The sequence below is a fragment of the Hippocampus comes genome, unplaced genomic scaffold (genome assembly GCF_001891065.2).
Source record: "Hippocampus comes isolate QL1 unplaced genomic scaffold, H_comes_QL1_v1.1 scaffold21, whole genome shotgun sequence".
NCBI lineage: Eukaryota > Metazoa > Chordata > Actinopteri > Syngnathiformes > Syngnathidae > Hippocampus > Hippocampus comes.
Window position 1 is genome coordinate 2,254,699 of NW_017805745.1, and position 18,399 is coordinate 2,273,097.

Below are 18,399 nucleotides of genomic sequence, written 5' to 3' on the forward strand. Positions count from 1 at the left end.
ACACGCACACACAAAAAGCGTTTCCATGTGTCGACTCTAAACATTATATGATTGTATGTTTAGAAATGAGCATTTCCCTCGCTTTTCTTCCCCATCAATCCCCCCGCGCGCTCACCCAAATCCCCCACTTTTGGAACTTTTTTTTCCCTCCTTTCTTTAAAAGAAGGAGGCGAGCTTTGCATTTTTCCTCATCTGTGTTCATTGTTTAATGAAGCTAAATCTGGCGACGACCACGAGCCTCTTATAATTGTTTGCGTCTCGCTATCCGGAGTTTGCCTTTGCCTTTGCCTTTGTGCGGGCTCCTATTCTCCGCCGGCCTGTATCAATATTGTATCGAGTCGCTGTTTGTGGCCCTTTCTGCCACGGCTCGGCAGTAGGTCTGCAGATTGCGCAGTCTTTTTCTGGAATGGTGCCCTCTAAATAATGATAAACGACTTGAGCACTATGCCATTTGCTAATTATATCCATGATTTACTACACAGCCCGACTTAAATCATTCAAAGCAGCCTGGCGTAACAATGCCTTGCCCCCCCACCCCCAAAAAAAAACATTCAAACCTAACTGTCCCAATGTGAAAAAGTACACGCTTAAACTACAAAAGCAAAAGTCGATTTTTCATGGCATGTACTGTGAAGGCAATCTGCTCACGTGCACTGTTGCTTGATCTCCACTGTTGCTGTCAGTGTGTGTTAAATCACCTGAAATGACCCCTCACAGGTCAGATGAGTAATCTTATCCCCCACTTTTGGAACTTTTTTTTCCCCTCCTTTCTTTAAAAGAAGGAGGCGAGCTTTGCATTTTTCCTCATCTGTGTTCATTGTTTAATGAAGCTAAATCTGGCGGCGACTCCGAGCCTCTTATAATTGCTTGCAGGATGTGTATCGCCGCGGTGGAACATCCACTCCTGGCAAGCTGCGCGCTCGTCTTCCAGCATTAACAACAAGAGCACGCCACATGAATATGCATGTGCAGCATCAATAAATAGACGGCCTCACAATGGATTCACCCCTCGTTTACCGGCGCCCATCCGCAAACCGCGGCGAAGGTCCGAACGAGCGTGCTGGTCGAGGCCGTCACTTGGAAAGACGGCGCTCCGCACTGAGCCGATGCACCTTCGGCCGCCTCACGTGATAGTTGGGAGGTCGCGACCTGAGTGATGGCTGGGGCACATTAGGTGCCTTGGATTCCCCCCCCCCACCCCCCCTCCAAAAAGCCTTACTTGCGTCTGTTTGGGGCTTCCCCACGATAGTTCAACTCAACTCTCAATTGTATTTCTGGAAGACTTTAAAACACTCGCCGCTGGATACAAAGTGCTGTACATGGAGCAGAAAGAATTCATACAACAACAAACAATAAAACAAGGAATTACTAACAGAGACAGGAGAAAACACCAAAACAGTCAAATTATAAATCAAGTCTCCTGCTGAGTCAAAAGCCAAAGAATAAAAATGAATTGTCAGATGAGTTTGAAAGATGGGCAGCGAACATGCAAACTCCCCACGGGAAGGCCGGAGCCGAGATCCAACCTTGCACCTCCGCACTGTGAGGCCGACGCGCTAAGCAGTCAGTCACCCACGCGCCGCCTCTTGTCAACATGTCCACTGAGTTTTTGTCAATCGGTGAAAATGATCTCGGTGGCAAATTTTTGAAAACTCAAAATTTGACACCATGCTCCGCCCACTTTGCATGGCATCGTTTCAAAAAAACAAAACAACAAAACTTTGCAACTCAACTTTTGATTGCCACAATTTTGGCTGTGACAGTGAAATGAACCTTATGGGTGGCAATTGTTTGCAATGAAAACGCGAGCTCCGCTGCCACTTTCTCAACCATTAGTCAACCCACCACCAGGGGGCGACCGCATGCTTGAGGCTTCATTAAGCGGCCCAAATAGACGAAAGCGCACACTGAAGTAGGAGCCTAAAATCACTCGCTTAACCAGGTCGAACTCTTTTTTTTTTTCCTGAACGTAATGACTTGATTTAAAATGTTTTTCCTAGCTCGCGAGCTCGCTAATTGACAAACACTTCCCTTTGCCTGTTTCGGCTTCACGTTTTTTCTGTAACCTAAGATTTTTTTGTTTTGTAGTTGTGAAAAACATACAGTACAAGTGAGAGTCTGAAATCGTATCACAATTCATCAGCCGTCGTTTACCGTTTGATCCGCAGCGAAACGGATAGCGTGGCCGTCACTTGGAAATACAGCGTTTCTCGGTGGGCCGAGAGCGCCATATGGCCACGTGTTATTTTTTTATGACGCCGACGTGAGTGATGGCTGGCTCGGCGAGACCGGATCGACCCAAATTCAGACGCCTTCAGCGCGCCCTCCCCGGCCCCCCTCCCCCGTCAGCGAGCAGTAAGACACATGAAATGGAGCGGCGCTGACAAGGCAGTGGGTGGTTAGATGTTTATCTTTATGACTCTCGCTCTTGTCGGCACTCGTATTAAACTCGCCTTCATCAGCTCTTCCGCCTCGCTTTTGTTTTAGAGCAGCCTTCCTCAAATGGGAGTACAGCTTGACGCATTTTTATGGTGAACCTTCAAATGCTTGTCCAACTCTCACGAGAAACTCCGTCACCGTCAGTGTTGTTCAGGGTGTGGCGTCGCGTCCTCTTTCGCCAACGACCGCACTCAGAGATGCAAAATCCAGCAGTAAGGATAGGTACAACTTGAAAAGGACAATCGCCGACCCGTGCCTTATCGACGATCTCTTTGTCCTCAATGTGATCTGGTCTGGGCAGAAGTGGTTTGAAAGTATGCAAAAATACCCTTGCCGATAACAGTCAAAAGTGTTACATATTGCCCAACACCTGCTGGAACGATATTTGAAAAAATTAGAAAAATAAATAACAATAATTATCTTGAAACTCAGTCGCCGAAATCTGCACACAAATGACTGCATTCTTTTGTTTGCGTAAGGCGAGAAAAATTGTTGAACAAACAAGTTGTTGTCAAGTTTCTGGCCCCGAGAGCTCATCATCTGAAGGCATGAAGCTGTAACGGCTGTGCGAGAATGCACGCGGCAGCAGATGAAGGAATTCAACAATAATGCTTGATGAAGTTCAACTAACCACATTTTGTTGCAATTTCTTGCTCCGAGAGTGATCAAGTCCCAAGTCACAGGAATGATGGCGTCGGTAAATTTCACTTTCAAGGACCGAGAAAGGAGAAAACGGCCAAAAAGTGTTACATATTGCCCAACACCTGCTGGAACGATATTTAAAAAAAATTGAAAAATAAATAACAATCATAATCTTGAAACTCAATCGCCGAAATCTGCACACAAATGACTGCATTCTTTTGTTTGCGTAAGGCGAAAAAAATTGTTGAACAAACAAGTTGTTGTCAAGTCATATGAAGGCATGAAGCTGTAACGGCTGTGCGAGAATGCACGCGACAGCAGATGAAGGAGGTCCACAATAGATGAAGGAGTTCAACAATAATGCTTGATGAAGTTCAACTAACCACATTTTGTTGCAATTTCTTGCTCCGAGAGTGATCAAGTCCCAAGTCACAGGAATGATGCCGTCGGTAAATTTCACTTTCAAGGACCGAGAAAGGAGAAAACGGCCAAAAAATATCCTTAAGAACATGCGTTAATGGGATTTTGGGGAGATGAAAAAAATATTCCCAAGGGGTGACACGATTGAAAAAAAGGTTTGCAAACCACTGTCGAAGCATCCTCTTTTGTTATCCGCGTTAATGAAAAGTGTTTCATTTGCCGCTCCGACCTCCTTTTCCTCCTCCGGGGAGGTGACATGACCCTCGGGTCGGCGTTCCCGCTCCGGCAAATAGCTTCTGGATATCCAGCGGCTAATAATCAGGTTAATGATTCGCTCTTGCGCTCTTCCCCTCAGGAGAGAAGCCCTACCGCTGCCCTCATTGCGACTACGCCGGCACCCAGTCCGCCAGTCTCAAGTACCACCTGGAGCGCCACCACCGAGAGCGACAGAACGGCTCGGCCGCCCTCGGACACGGCCCCTCGTCGGAGCACAAGGACGACCACGGGAAGGCGGCGGCCGGCGGCGTCTTTGCCCGCCCCGATGTTCTGCGCAACGTCTTTAAAGGCCTCCCCGCCAACTTGGACTTCAGAGCGGGCCCTTTGCTGCCGCATCAGTGGGCCTCGGCCAGCGTGGCGGCGGCCAGCGAACGCGGGGATCGCCACTTCGATGCCATCGCCGAGAGCGTGAAGCCCAACGATGGCCCCGCATCCCTGGTTCCCGCCGATGGTCCCGCCAGCTTCTCTGATCTAAGCCGGGCCTACCAAAGCATGATGGGAAACGGAGTTCACTTCCAAGGCACTCTGCAGGCCTTCATGGACAACTTTGTCCTCGGCTCCATGAAGAGAGATCCGAAGGATAACCAGACTCTGGTCCAGGTCCAAGCCGCCCAGTCCTACCTTGACAATGGTGAGCCCAGAGCCAAGCGCACCGCCGTGGCAGACCGGGAAAAAGATGAAAAACCCGAGGCCAAGCAGAATCCGTCAGCCGGAAAACCCGGCTCCCAGTTTGAGCCGCTGGATCTGTCGGTGTCGGTCCGGCCCGAGTCCGGATCCGGTTCCCTCCCCGGCTCCTCGGTCACCATCCATGACAACGTGGCGTGGCACGGCTGTCTCTTTTGCTCCTTCTCCACCGCATCGCTGGAGCTCATGGCCCTTCACCTCCAGGCCAACCATCTGGGTCAGGCCCAAACGCAGAGGGCCGATACGGGCAGGGAAGTGCACGGAGAGGCTTCTCCCGCCACCCATCAGTCCCCGAACATCAAGAGTTTGCTCTCGGACAAAGACGGGGATGGAGAAAGGAACCAGGTGGGCTGGAGCAACCACATCGACCAGCCCTACAACCCCTTCCAGAGCGACTTCTACAGGCGCTTTGGTGGCTTGTACGATGGCTCTCCCCGGGGGGCGGCTCAGGGTCTCCAAGGCTACATGGCCGCAACCGAGCAGGGCCTGGAAGTTCCCGGCAAGGCCTTCAGAGGAGCCTCTTCGGCTCCGGACGAGCAAGTTGGTGAGAGGAGCTCCTGCGGAGAACCCGAGGAGGAGCAGGTCGGGTCTGATGACGAGGTTGTCAAATCTGGGGCGCACGTCACCCGAGACACCCCGTCGGCCACGCCCAAAGCGGGGCAACGCCATTCCGACGAGGAGCGGGACGAAGCCGAAGAGGACGAGGAGCGAGATGACGACATGGACCAAGAGGAAGAAGGAAGTCCGGCAGAGGACCACGCTCAGAACCACCATAAGCGCCTGCAGGATGGGTCGGTGGCCTCGTCCTCTGCCGTGACGCCGCCGCTTTTCCAGCAAAACCAGAGGCAAGTCATGTCCCTGGAGAAGCCGTGGCAGCAAGGCATGAACCTCCTGCCCCCGCCCGAAGCCCCGCCGGCACTTCTGAAGGCTGAGCAGCAGATGAACATGATGTCCGTGCTCCGAGCCTACGGAGGCGACAACCTACCGGCCTTCAACGTGAAGAGGCCCGACGCAACAGGTGAGTCTTGAACCTCTTCTCACACCGCTCATAAAACACAAGGGCTGGCATCCCGTTTTTGTACGATTTTTGACTCAAGGGTTCGATCTGCTGCATTGGTTGTTTGTTTGTTTGTTTGTTTTTTTGGGGGGGTGGGGGGCGCATTCCAGTCTTTGTCCATTTGCAGTTTGTGTAGATGTCTGTCTACGCCGTTGATCGGAGTATTCTGGTGACGTCAGGCTCGAATGGACAAGTCAGATCCAATCTGTTTTTTTGGTGCCGTCACGTTGGCGGATATCCGATACATATCCAATTCCAATCTCGGCTATCCGATTTCTTGACTGGATTCGGCTGTTTGCGCTGCCCTGACGCGTGTCCAAAGTGCGCCAATTGGGAGAAGAAAGTCTGAATGTGTTTGAAATCGAGCCAAGGAGCACAAAATTTTGCTCAATTTAGTCAAGTCCAGATGCTCAAACACCCAATCAAAGTACTGAGATGATTTCTGCTGCGGTTCCAGTTTTTGGTTGACCCCACTTGTATTTTTTTTCATGAGAGCACGACATTATTTGTCATTGGTATGGCTGATATGTAAAAATTGATCATCGTCAGGCAAATTGGATATAATTTGCCACTTGAGGCCGTCGTGGATTGAGCAGCTATCCAATTTGCATCACAATTGGATGAGCCCTCTGATTCCGATCACAGGACACACCCAGCTTCCTGATTCCTTCTGGGGACATACTGCCCTGACGTCCAGTCTGTCCAAATTATGGGAGTGAAAAGTCTGCCTTGAAGCATGTTGGGTTGATCCAGTCAAAGAAGCACAAAGAAAGAGTCCGAAATGCTCACGTCTGAATGGTGAATTCAGTTTGCCGGCGGCAAAGACACGCCGACACCCACCGAAGGTCCCGGGAATGTCTCTGAAGTGATTTGAGTCTTATTTCAAGCAAGTTGAGGAGTAATCAGCAGGGCAACCAGCAACAGATTAATCTTTATTACTCGTTGATATTACCGGGAGCCGCGCCTCCCTCGCACGCCACCGCCGCCAGGAGGGAATAACCCGGCGCAAGTCCGAGCAGGACCCGGAGCTCCTCCGCATGTCTCCTAACTATCTTAGTGTTCATAAAGCCGCCTCCCAGAAGAAGCCCATTACTTTATGAGACCGGTCGATGGATGACCCTGTGAAAAATGAACTGCCAGCTTTCATGATTGCGCTCGGGTTACAGCCGCTCCCCGAGACCCGGCCGGGAAATCGTTTTTCTCTTTGTCTCTCTTGACACTTTTTACTGGGCTCTCGTGCACTTTAGAGCCGCCGCCGCCGCCGCCGCCGCCTTCAAGTGGCTCCGGAAAGGAAGGCGAAACGGTGCCAACTTGCGTTGTTGCTTTAAACCGGTGGCAGCAAATGTCGTGCGGACGCTCTTCAGGGCGTCTCCTGCGAAATGACTCGTTCTTGCCGGTTATCCCTCTCGCTGGCCGCCGAGCTTGATGCGATGAAACTTCCAAAGGGTTTTGTCAGATTTTGTCCTTCCCAATGTCAAATCCTGAACTACGGATGACATCAAACGATGGACGTTGCGGGCGTTCCACCCATCCCATCCACTAACAATTTGGGGCGCGTTCCGAACTCCTGAGCTCCGAGTGGGACATTTGGCATTTTGTCATGATTGCACTGACCGATGGAAGAAGTCCATATCGCCGCCACGTGGATTTCATGTGGAAACCGTACACGCCTGATCCCAAATCCGTCGACGACCCGACAACACAATCGCGATCGTATGCCTGCGTGCTTCATCGGCAAGCGTTCAAACGCCAAGTTGCCGACGGCGCGGATATGAAAACGCGCTTTGTATCACTCCAGGAAAGGAGCGACGGCTCCTCCCCGAGGTGCCTTTCCAGCAAATATGAACGTTCATGAGCCTCCCGCGACCTTTTGGGCTCACGGCAGATGGTCTGTCGTCAAGGACCTCACCCCTCGAACGTAAACATGTCCACATTCCTGCCGTTTCCATACACCCAACTCGTAGTCTGTCCCGGCTCATCGGGCTTTTCCTTTTCGCGCCATGATGGGCATGTAGGCGGAATCGGGAATCTTTGACCTTTTGGTGATAAGCCGGCGGAACAAAGGCCTCTGTGGCATGGGTTCGTATTTGCACGTCCTCGCATCGAGACACCGCATTCTTGTTTCAGCGCTCCTGAGACGTGATGCACAAGGGTCTGATTCCAAATCTGTCCCTGGAACACGTCTCGTGCAGAAACAAGCTCTCTGAACGATCTGGGATGACTTTAAGGTGGAAGAACCTGACCCGGCGCCTGAGAGGAGAAGAAACGGGTTTCAATGTACTCGGAGTTCGTTGATGACGAGCAAGAGGGGGGAACCGAGATCTTCGCCGGGTTTCGTGCAAAAAAGGGTCGACACAAAGATCAGTGGAAGACCCGACCGACCCAGTCTCGCAATGTCAATGAGCACACGGTTGGTGGCATGTCATTGAGTTTTGTTTCAAAGGCACCGGCTGATAAATGTTCTGTTGGGAATGTTTTTGTTTGGTTTTGTTTTTTGCGTGCAAATCCCGCAAACATTCACGAAGTCTTGAAAGTGGCGCTTTTTAGCCGCATTCGTGCCGCCGCTGCACTCGAGCTGCCAAAGTGGCCCAGGAATTCCTCAATAAAAATGACGAACGGGCGGCCGGCCAGCCCCGAGGTCTCCCATGCGCTTCCAGCTCGCCAGGTTGCGGCGTGAGGGGCGACGCGCAATTGATAGCTGTTCTGGAAACTCGATGGCGCCGAGCTTGCGTGGCTTCCGAGCACCTCATCAGCAAACCGCACCTGCAACGCCCGTGAGTGGGCGGGAACTCAAATCGAAACTCAACAGAGAAGCAAAGAACGTATTCGGTCGCCATCAATCATTGTTCGCTGTCCGGCTCATGATTTGAAGTTCCATTCTCAGTGTGCCGCGGCACCATTTTCTTCAAAGACGTAGAAAAGCACCGTTACATCCGTCACGTTTGCTCACTTTGATTGTGATGAGATCAAATTCATGAGTCACTCCGGTTGTGATGTGAGGCGTTTCACTCCAGTAACGATGAGATCGTTCCATTTATCACGACCGTGATTGACTCCGGCGAGGTCCGGCGGCCCACCCGACGGCTGCGGCCTTCCCGTGTGGAGTTTGCATGTTCTCCCCCGTGCCTGCCTGGGCTTTTTCTACGGGTACTCCGGTTTCCTCCCGCATGGCAGGCTAATTGAACCCTCGAAATTGTGATTGAGAGCACGAGTGGTCGTTTGTCGATGTGTGCCCTGCGATTGGCTGGCAAGCGGTTCGGGGTGTCCCCCGCCCGCTGCCCGAAGACGGCTGGGAGAGGCTCCGGCACACCCGCGACCCTCTCCTTAGGATGAAGCGGTTCAGATCATGGGTGGATGGATGATTCACTCCAAATACAAAGGGCCCCCCCCCCCACCAACCAAGCATTCAAAATAATGACTTCTCCCACGAAAATCCTGCGACGAGTGCTTAGCAAAAACTTGTTAGACGTCGGAAGAACTCTCAGACTGAAACAATCATTTTTGTCAACTTGCATGCGCGCAGTTTGACTCCAATCACGTACCCGGCCTTGTGTTTTTTTTTTTTTTTTTTTCGGGGGGGGGGGCAGGGGTTTAAAAAAAAAAAAGTGAAGTCACAAGGATGGAGTCATTAAAAAAGTTGCAATGATCTGTGCACACACACACACACACACACACACACACACACACACACACACACACACACACACGCACTCGACACGCACTTCAAACTTGTGATAAAGCAAAGCCCGGTAATTGCCAATAATACCGTCCTCATCAGGTGGTTAATTACCATGAATGCGCTTGCCATCTCTGCAAAGACACTCGGCGCACGCACACCCATAGACGTATGCAATGAACGGGGCGGCTTTGGAGACCCCCGTGTCTTTGCTAATGAGCTCGACAGAGTTCTCACCTGCACACTTGTTTTCGACACGTTCAAGTACATCGGAAAGTTTATTGTGACGGTCTCGATTTAGACGGCACCGGAAATTGACATCAGCGAGTCTCGGTGGAGCGTACGCGTGTGAAGGCCCCAGAATGTCGTCCGTCCGTAAGCGCTTCCACTTCAAAGCGCAGAATCTCGGGGGTCCGAAGATGTCTCCGACCGAAAAAAACCACGATGACTTTTTACGTGGCGGGTCTTCAGTCCGCCGATCGAGAAGACCTCCCGGCGATCCGGGTGGACTGCGGCGGTCATCCGCATGAAACTACGGGTAGGCGCTTCATTTCCTCACTTGACTCTTTCTTCCTGACACGGTGTGAAGACTCCACGGCGTTACGAGCGCACATAGCGTGCGCGCATGATTATACACCCGAGTGCCTTTGTCACCGGAACCTTTGTTCCCTTTGTCAGCCGCGATGGCGCCGAGCTTCAGTCACTCCTCGCTTGTCTGGTGATGACGCGCTCACAAAGAGCAGCCAGCCGTCGCTCAGCACGCGAGTTTGACTTAAAGGCTAGCTGTCGTCGACTGGCTCGGCGCTCTGCGCCTTAAGTCGAAGTGAAAGCGGTTGCCGAAGTGTCTTACCTTCGAGTTCAAGGCTAATGGGCGTCTTTTAAGCTCAAAAGGGCTAGTTGATGTTCAAGGGCACTAGCGCGGCACGCGGTGTCTTAAGTGGAAGTGAAAGGGTTCGTTGCGTCTCATCGGCGTGTCTTTCCTCTGACTCGGAAGGTCGTTAAAGAGCCGGCGTCGTCTCGTAGCCCCGAGTTCAAGGCGAAGCGGGTGCGTCTTTGGTGTCTTCTTCGCGCCAAGTTAAAGCGCTAATGGCAGTTCAAGAGTATTGGCGTGCTATGTGGTACCTTGAATCAAAGTCAGATGGGGGTTTGCGTCGACGGTTGGGGGTGAACCGAAAGGTTACCTCTCTGGTAAATTTGACCTTTGAACCTGAAGTTCAAGTGCCTCGCCGACTGAAAGGGGTTGGCGATATGCCAGAGGTGTCGTCATCCACTACAGGGGTAGGGACCTCCGCTTCCTCGAGAGCCGCGTCCTGCCCGTTTTAGGTCTCTCCCGACTCCAACACACCCGCTTCACTTGATGGCGACCGTTTCAGGCTTCTGCAGAGCTTGCTGATGAGCTGATCGCTTGAAGCGGGTGGGTCGAAGTCGAGAGAGGTCTGGAACAGGCAGGATACGGCTCTCGAAGGAAACCGGAGTTTCCTACCGCCGATCCGCTAACTCGCTATTTGGCTTCTTAAGTCGAAATGGTCGGCGAAGTGATGTCTTACTTTTGCATTTGATGTTTCGACGTGAAGTCGCTGATGCCTCTTGGATCCGCATTTGCTGCCTTAAACTCATTGAAGGGGCGATTGGCGTCGAAGGTTTTCAAATCATGCCTGGCATGTCTTGGCTCGTCCGTCTCTTGAAGGGTTTGAACTTAAGAGTCGTTGACGGTTACTTTTTGTGTCTCAGCTCCAAGTCCAAGAAGAAGAAGAGTTGGTTTTTAGCTCTGACTTTGGTTTCGGTTCAAGTGAAGGGGGTGGTCTCCGAGTTCGGGCTGAACGGATTGCTGTCGTGTCTTGACGATTTTGAGTCCTCACTTCACATTCAAGGCTCGGCCCGTGTGTCGTAGCTCAGAGTGAAAGGTCGCTACGAGGGAAAGGGTAATTGGCATGCTCTAGTGGGTGGGGGTGCGGGGATTGAAGTTGTCTGATTTGTCTGAGTTAAAAGGTGATCTTTGTCCACTATCTGTTTTATTCCTACGGCCTAACCTGAAGTGAAAGGGTAGTCAGTCGCTATCTCCACGCTTGGAGTCGAAAGGGTAACGCGTGTCTCCGGGTTAAAGGGTAATTGCTGTTCAAAGCTAGCCGTGGTCTTAGCTCGGAGTTAAAAGTGCCGTCGGCACCGCTGGACCGACTGCCTGAGTGGAATTGTTGTGGCGGGGGCTGAACGGGCTCCGCTTGAAGGGGAGTTGGAGTTCAGGCTGGCTCGGTAGGCGATATGTCGATTGATCGGGGCTCCAAAAATGGCATTCTCTTCCCCCCCCCCTTTTGAAGAGCAAAAGAAAGCCCACGTCCGGTCCGATTCATCCGAGTCAGAAGATGATTGAGTTTATTATGAGAAAAGAACCACGCGTTGAGTTTTGTTGCTGACTTTTCCTGGCCCTCGACCTGCCCGCTGACCTCACGCGCTCGCCAAGATGAAAGCGGTGACTCGTCACGGCCGCGACGATGTCGCAGTCGCATCCGCCGCCGGAGCAGAGCGCCGCCTTAAACGGTTTACTCGACGCAAATTGAATCGCGGGCTGGCAAAGGGTCTCGTAAACAGCTTAACCCGATGACAACTTTCGCCCCGAGTTTGACCGGCATCGGCGCGGAGAGCCGAGCGGCGCAGATCCGGAGCGCCGCTGGGTTCTGCAGTGGGAACTTCCCACACTTGGCTTCCCGTGCCTGCTTTTTGCCGGGCAGTTTGGGGGGGGTGGGGGGGGTCGGGGTTGTAATCGAGCCGTCCGGAGGCCGCCATGTGATCCGCCGCCTGGCCCGACATCAGCATAAAGCCGCGCAGTCACGGCGGAGATTCCCTCCGCCGATGCTTTGCCATTCGCTGGCCGTCGTCCCCTCGCCCGCTTTCGAAAGCTCCGCGCTGACGCCGAGCGCACGCCGTTACCCGGAAAGGCCGGATTCGGTTACGCCGCAGACGACAGCAAAGTTCCGCGACAATTATTCCATTCACGATTCCACAAGCGGGGGGGATTCACGGGGGGGGGGGGGGGGACGGGAAGAGATGGCGCGGGAGCTTCCCGGGAGCCGAAGATCACATTGTGTCTTTGATGGATACGTTTCCACGCCCGCACAATAGCGCCTGCGCGCGGCATCGGATGCCGCCGAACACGAAGGAAGGCTTCCTAAATTGGCCTTCCAACCCGATATATCTGACACGATCTCTGCTTGCCGTCTCATTAGTTTGCTGTTTGTTTCGTTTCTTCGCCGACTCCCGGAGACTTTGTTCACTTTGACGCCATCCTCTTAAGGATGCCGCCTTCCCCCGTCCCCAGGCGCCCCCGAGATGTGACGAGGAAGGCGCCCCCGAGGAGTTGTACTCAAAAAGCCCGCTCGGCTCGCGGGGAGCGACGCTCGCGAGGCAGCCGCCGAGCGTCGGGCGTAACGACGACACTTACGCGTAATGAGACGCCGACGACGCCACTTCAAGGAAAAAGAGTGCCGATATATAAAGAAAAAAAAAAAAACCTCCACGGCGCGCGGCAGATTGAACAGGCGGTGGGGGGGGCAAACCAAGAAACTATGTCAACTTTTATTTCCCGTGTTATTCCACATCAATGGCGGCATGCGGCGACGCCGATATAAACAGACAAACATCCACAGGTACACACGCGAGCGCCTTTGAAGCGCTCTGTGGCAATTAAGGACAAATAAGTCGACTTCACCGAGCGCGATCCCGACCACTTGCTCCATCGGCACCTTTGATTTCGACATCAGACGCCGGCGAGGTGCAAATAAATAAGTCAAATCAACAAAGTTGCCGAGAAGCGCGGAAGGTTTTGACGAGGGCGGGAGGGATTGCGGCAACCGGCGGGGAATCAAGTAAAAATAGCGAGCGAGCGTGCACACAAAGACCTTAATCATATCATTAGCAATGACAAAAAAATGTAAACGCCGGTGTGCCGCAAATCCCAGCGACCCAAGCGCCTTCGCGCCTGCTCTCTCCTCAGCTCGCCGTACTTTGCCAATCACAGCCCACTCAGATTCCGCTCGGGTTTTTCCTTCGTCAATGTGAGACGTCAACGTCGCTCGTGTTTTTTTTTTGTTTTTTTTTTGGCGTGGGGCAACGATAAGGATCGGTCGCGCGACCATCGGGTGAATTTCTGTTTTCTGAAAAGCTTTGCCGCCTCCACCTTTTTTCTTCACTCGCGTCACCAAAAGCGGGCTCCTCACATGCTACTGCGGCTTCCCGCATGCGGATGATGAGATGCGCGACGGCTTGACTTTCACATTTGCCGGCCCATTTTCTACTTGACCCCCAAAAGTGCTCCACGTGCAGGGTTGACGGTCGTTTGGAGTAGGCGGGCTTGGTTTTGCCCCCCGGCAGGATTTCAAGATCAATCCAAATATCATTTGGGATGCTTATTTGCGCCGTAATCTGCCAGCCCTCCACACCGACACCGACGGGACTAAAATGGAACCAGCGGTGACTCCGCCGTCCTCACAAGCGTCTCCGGAAAGGGTTCGCCTTCCTTCCTTCCTCTTAACGGGGTCGAATTGGAATCATATTGAAATGGATTGTCGGATGTGCAATTGAATTGGGGACGTTTTTAATCGGGCTTAGCGAGGCGACCCGGCCCGAGCGCGTCCGGCAGGAAGGACGCGACGGGGAAAAACTCATCTTGAAAAATGACATCACGGATGCGCGAAAACAATGGCCGCTTTTTCACTTGCTTTTTTTTTTTTTTTTTTTGAAGGCGGCGGCGGCCTCGTTAAACAGCAGGCAGGCCCCGGCAATCCGCTTTAATCAGATTAATAATCACATATAACCTCGTTTTCAGCGGGCACCAGACGAACTCTGCGCACAAAAGCTCGCATTGTGGCGCCTTACATCATTAGCAAAAATGAATGTGGCCGTCGTTAGAAAGAGCACAAAAGGCCAGCAGATTGCCGGTCATTACGGGCGGGATTAGAGTTTCCCGAATGGGAAGGACCTCCGCGGCGCGTTCGCAGTAACATGAATCGTCTTTTTTAAGGCAGATATGCTTTCATGGGAATTATGAGAGGTACAGAAAGTGTCCTCACCCACACTGCACCTCTTTGTTCCCACCGGAAACAACCCCAGCCGCCCACCCCCGCCGCTCCGACTGGCTCTTTGATGCCCGAGCGTTGTCATCGCGGTGTCTCCGAGAGAAATTCCGGAATGGATGTGCGCCTTTTTCGCTGACAATCAAATATTCATGAAGCGGGCCGCGGCGGTCGCGCGGCCAGATGCTTCCTCGCCTGAGCGGCTTGAGATTTCGGCTCCGGTGCGGGCATCACGTGAGGCGAGACTCGACTTGACTGAAATAGAAAACAAAAAAAAAACCAAGCCGGAAGTCCACTTTGCCCGTCCTCCTTTAAAATCCCGCCCAATTCAAAACCCAAATTGGAGCAAGGTGGATTTCGAAAAGAGTGCGGAGGGGGGCCAAACACCAGCGCTTCTCTTTTCTTCGTCGTTGAAAAGTTCTGCGCCATCCGCACCCTGGTTTTCTGCAGACCAACCGGGCTCAAAGAGCGTAGGGGGCCGAGGGCGACGGCAGCGGCGGGAATCTCACAACTTTCCTCAATCTGTTTCCTTTGCGAGGTCTCGGCCAAATGAACGCCGCGCCGCGGCGCGCCGTGTGAGGAGAGCGCGACGGAGGCGAGCAAACGGATCCCTTGATGCGCCGTGCCACAAGAGGAGGGAGGGTGTCAGGATTAAAAGTGGGGGATTAGCGGCGCGCTTTAAGATAAATCTCCTTTAATGTGAAACGTTAGCCCCGCTCATTGCCAAAAAGGAAGCCTTTGCCGTCAAATGCTTCTTTTTTTTTTTTTTTAATTCACACCAGCCGACGGTGAATCGCGTTTGTTTGGTGGTGGGAGTGGGGGGGGAGGGGGGGGTGTAGTTGTATGCTAATGCTACCAAACAAGCTAACCGGCGTAAAATGCGAAACAATGTCCAGACAAGACGGACGCACGCCACGCTCGCTCCATCGGCCATCACCGGTTCTCGTTTTCTCACTCCACGGCACGACGCGCCGTCCGTCGCCATCCATCCGCCCGTCCATCAGCTCTCATCTGTCATCGCTCCATCTTGGATCACATCATTTCCTCCCTCCATCGGACACGCCGTCCATTCGCTCAGTTCGTCAGCTGCGGTCTTTGGTCTTCGGCCGTCCCTTTTGACTGCTTTCTGTGCTCTCGACCGTCTCGGTCATTCATGTTTGTTTGTCGGACGGATTCTTTTCGCTCGGTGTCGAGCACTTTGTGTCCAGCGGGGGTTGCTTGAAAGTGCTCCCCGAAAGTGAAAGTGCACTCCGTCTTCTTGCGCCGTCCCTCCATCAGCTGCCGTCTTTTTCTCCATCCGTCGCGAGTCCTCTTGACGTTCCGTCGCTTGGTCACGGGACAACCTCACTTCATCTTTCCATCTTCCCACGCCCTCATGACCTCTCTCCATCTTCTGTCACGCCTCGCCACTCCATTTTCTACGCCATCACTTCCTCTGGCGGTTTCTCACGGCGTCATCGCTCCATCGTCTGTCACTGAGACCCCTTTCCGACCCGTCCGAATAATTTCATCACTTCATCTCTCTTCATCACGCGGCACTGCAGCTTTTTCCTTGTCTCCGTCGCCTGTCCGGCCGCATCCTGCCACTTTGTCCGCTTTCACTTCATCGGACGCGGCCGCGTCCTCGGCCACTTGGCCTTCTCCCGCCTGAGCGCCCTCCCAGTTTCTGTCTCCCGGTTCTGCATCTCGCTCCTTTTGGCCCGTCATTCGTCCCGCCATCTTTCTCCTTCCGCAGTCTTCGGCAACGTCGCTCGCCATCGCTCTCTCACTTCCTCCCTCATCGCTCCATCTTCCACGTGAATCCGCCCCCCCCCCCCACTTCGTCACGTCGGCCATCTTTTCCATCCCCTCCGTCATCCTTTCATCGTTCTTCCAATCCTCTGCCGTGCCCTCTCTTCTCCATCTGCGCATCCGTTTTTCACCCCTCCTTCAACGCGGATCCTTCACATAATTCTGCGACGCGCAGTCCAAGGTTTGCGATTCTTAAAGCGGCGCTGCGCAAATGCGAGATATTCGTGTCCAAAAAAAAAAAAAAAACAAACAAAACCACAACAACTTCCTCTTTCTTGTCCTCCTCCTCCCTCATCATAAAAGATGATCTCAGCGCCCGGGGTGGCGTTTGTTGCAAGGTCAACACGAACCGACACATGACAAACGATCTCAAGATGGCCGCATCATCTGTCCTCTAATTGTTGGCCGCATCCTTCTCTTTTCCCCCGGCCGCTCTCTCTCCCTCTGTCTCCTCTTTCCCTCTCTGTCTTTACTCACTCGCAGCTCCGTGATGTTAATGTCACTTTCGAGCATGTGTGCGTGTGAACGCTTGAGCAAGAAGCAAATGTTGTCCAGAAACGCGTGCGTGCTGTTTCTGTATCTGGCAGCAGACTTGGCAGCAGATGCGCAAAGGAGTATTACGGACAAGCTGCTCATCAGATTGGGAGATGCTTTATTTCTTGCTTCCTTCCTTCCTCCCGTCTCCTCCTCCTCCTCCCGTCTCCTCCTCAGCCCCTCCCCTACCGGGCTCCCCCTTCCCTCTCCGAGCCTTCCCCTTCATCTCCTCGTGGCGTACCGCACGGCCACGTCAAGTTTAAATCGTAACGTTTGTTGGAAAAAAAAAAAAAAATGGACAGTGTCTCCTTTCTACCTTTCACAATCAATAGCAAAAATGGACACAAGGAATGGTGGCCGGGTGGCGAGCACGTCCGCCCCCCCCCCGCCCCCCACTTTTGAGGTCCGGGCTTCGGATCGCTGACGCAATCTGCGGACAAACGGACCCGACACCGCCGCGGTCATTTTTTTTTTTTGCTCGCTAAGTGTCACGTTTCTTTTGCTGCATGGCAAGAAGCGCCTGGGCACCCTCGCAGCTTTTCTGTTTGCGACGCGTCCCGTCACTTTGAGCCAACAAAAGTACTCGCACACCACGCCAATCATTTCTGCCCATAAAGTGTCCTATTACCTTCCGTGCGCAGACGTAATGGGACCCCGAAGCGGTCTCTTTTTGCTGACGTCGTGTCTCATTGCTCAGGCGGTCGAGCGGCGCTCGTTCTCCCGACCCGGGGGCTGCGTCGTCCAGCAGGCTACTCAACCAACCGCCGGTTGCTCCAGATGCTGCGTCATCAGTGGGCGAATGAGGGAAAGCCTCGCCAGTCATTTGAAGGAAGAAAAGCGCTCAAAAGTCAGCCACTTTCTGCTGACAAAGTGTCCCATTACTTTTGCTGGTCCTGTGACCTGTGCCAAAAAGACCCCCCCCCCACACCCCACCCACTCAAAAAAAAAAAAACAAAGCACCCGCGACGCTTGCGCTGCAATTTGAATGATTTACAAGCACTTGATTGTCGGTTTGTGAAAAAAAAAGAAAAAAAGCAACAAATAACGTCAGTTGCGCCATCTCGCCGCGCTTTGATCTCATCATTAGCGTCTCGGCGTTTCCTCGGCGGGTCGTCGCGGGCCATGGCGCCACGGGAGGCCATTTTCCAACGAGGGCATGTCAGATGAGACGGCGCGGGCCCATCGCCCAGCACGCGCTCGCGCGCACACGCAAAGGAATTAAAGAAGCGGGTTTGTTCGAGAGGAGGTTTGTTGCCGAGCGCCGCCACCTCACCTGGAGACTCGACAGCGGCGGGTCGACTTGCTCGCGGGCTGCCAAATGAACAAGCGCTTCTTGTTTTGGGTTGTTTATGTCGTGATGTGTGACGTTTGCGAAGGCGGTGCAGCAGGAAGTCAAACTTTGAGGATCGTTTTCGCCTCCACCGAGCAGTTCGGAGGTTCGGCATTTGTCATTCATGTCATCATCACGGGCATTGCTTTCACATTTGAACTCCCAGGCAGTTATTGGAAGGATTTGCAATTTATCACTGATGCTATGACTTTGCTCTGCGAGATATCTTTCTTTCTAAAGTCGCCCGCTCGCTGCAAATGGCGTCAGCATTGTGAAGGCATCCCAGGATGGATGGATGGATGGATGGATGGAGCGACAATTGATGGTGGAAGGACGCAGGGATGGGCAGAGGGATAAAAGCAACAGACGGACGGACGGACGGGTGGACAGACGGGCAGATATTGTCGTGACGGACGGACAGGCTGGCGCGTTTCGATGGCGAATTGGTGAACGACCGACTTGTTTTCAAGACCGAGCAGAAGCA

The 18,399-nt window shown here is 53.0% G+C and overlaps 1 protein-coding gene across 1 annotated transcript in view; it reads left to right on the forward strand.

Annotated features, from left to right (window-relative positions):
- The window catches only part of LOC109524569 (zinc finger protein 536-like), a 49,979-nt gene that overhangs the window by 13,437 nt on the left and 18,143 nt on the right, over positions 1–18,399 (forward strand). The window contains exon 2 of the mRNA XM_019884537.1: positions 3,857–5,479. Within this exon, the coding sequence (XP_019740096.1) occupies positions 4,270–5,479 (1,210 nt within the window). The 5' untranslated portion in view covers positions 3,857–4,269. The remainder of the gene's footprint in view (positions 1–3,856; positions 5,480–18,399) is intronic.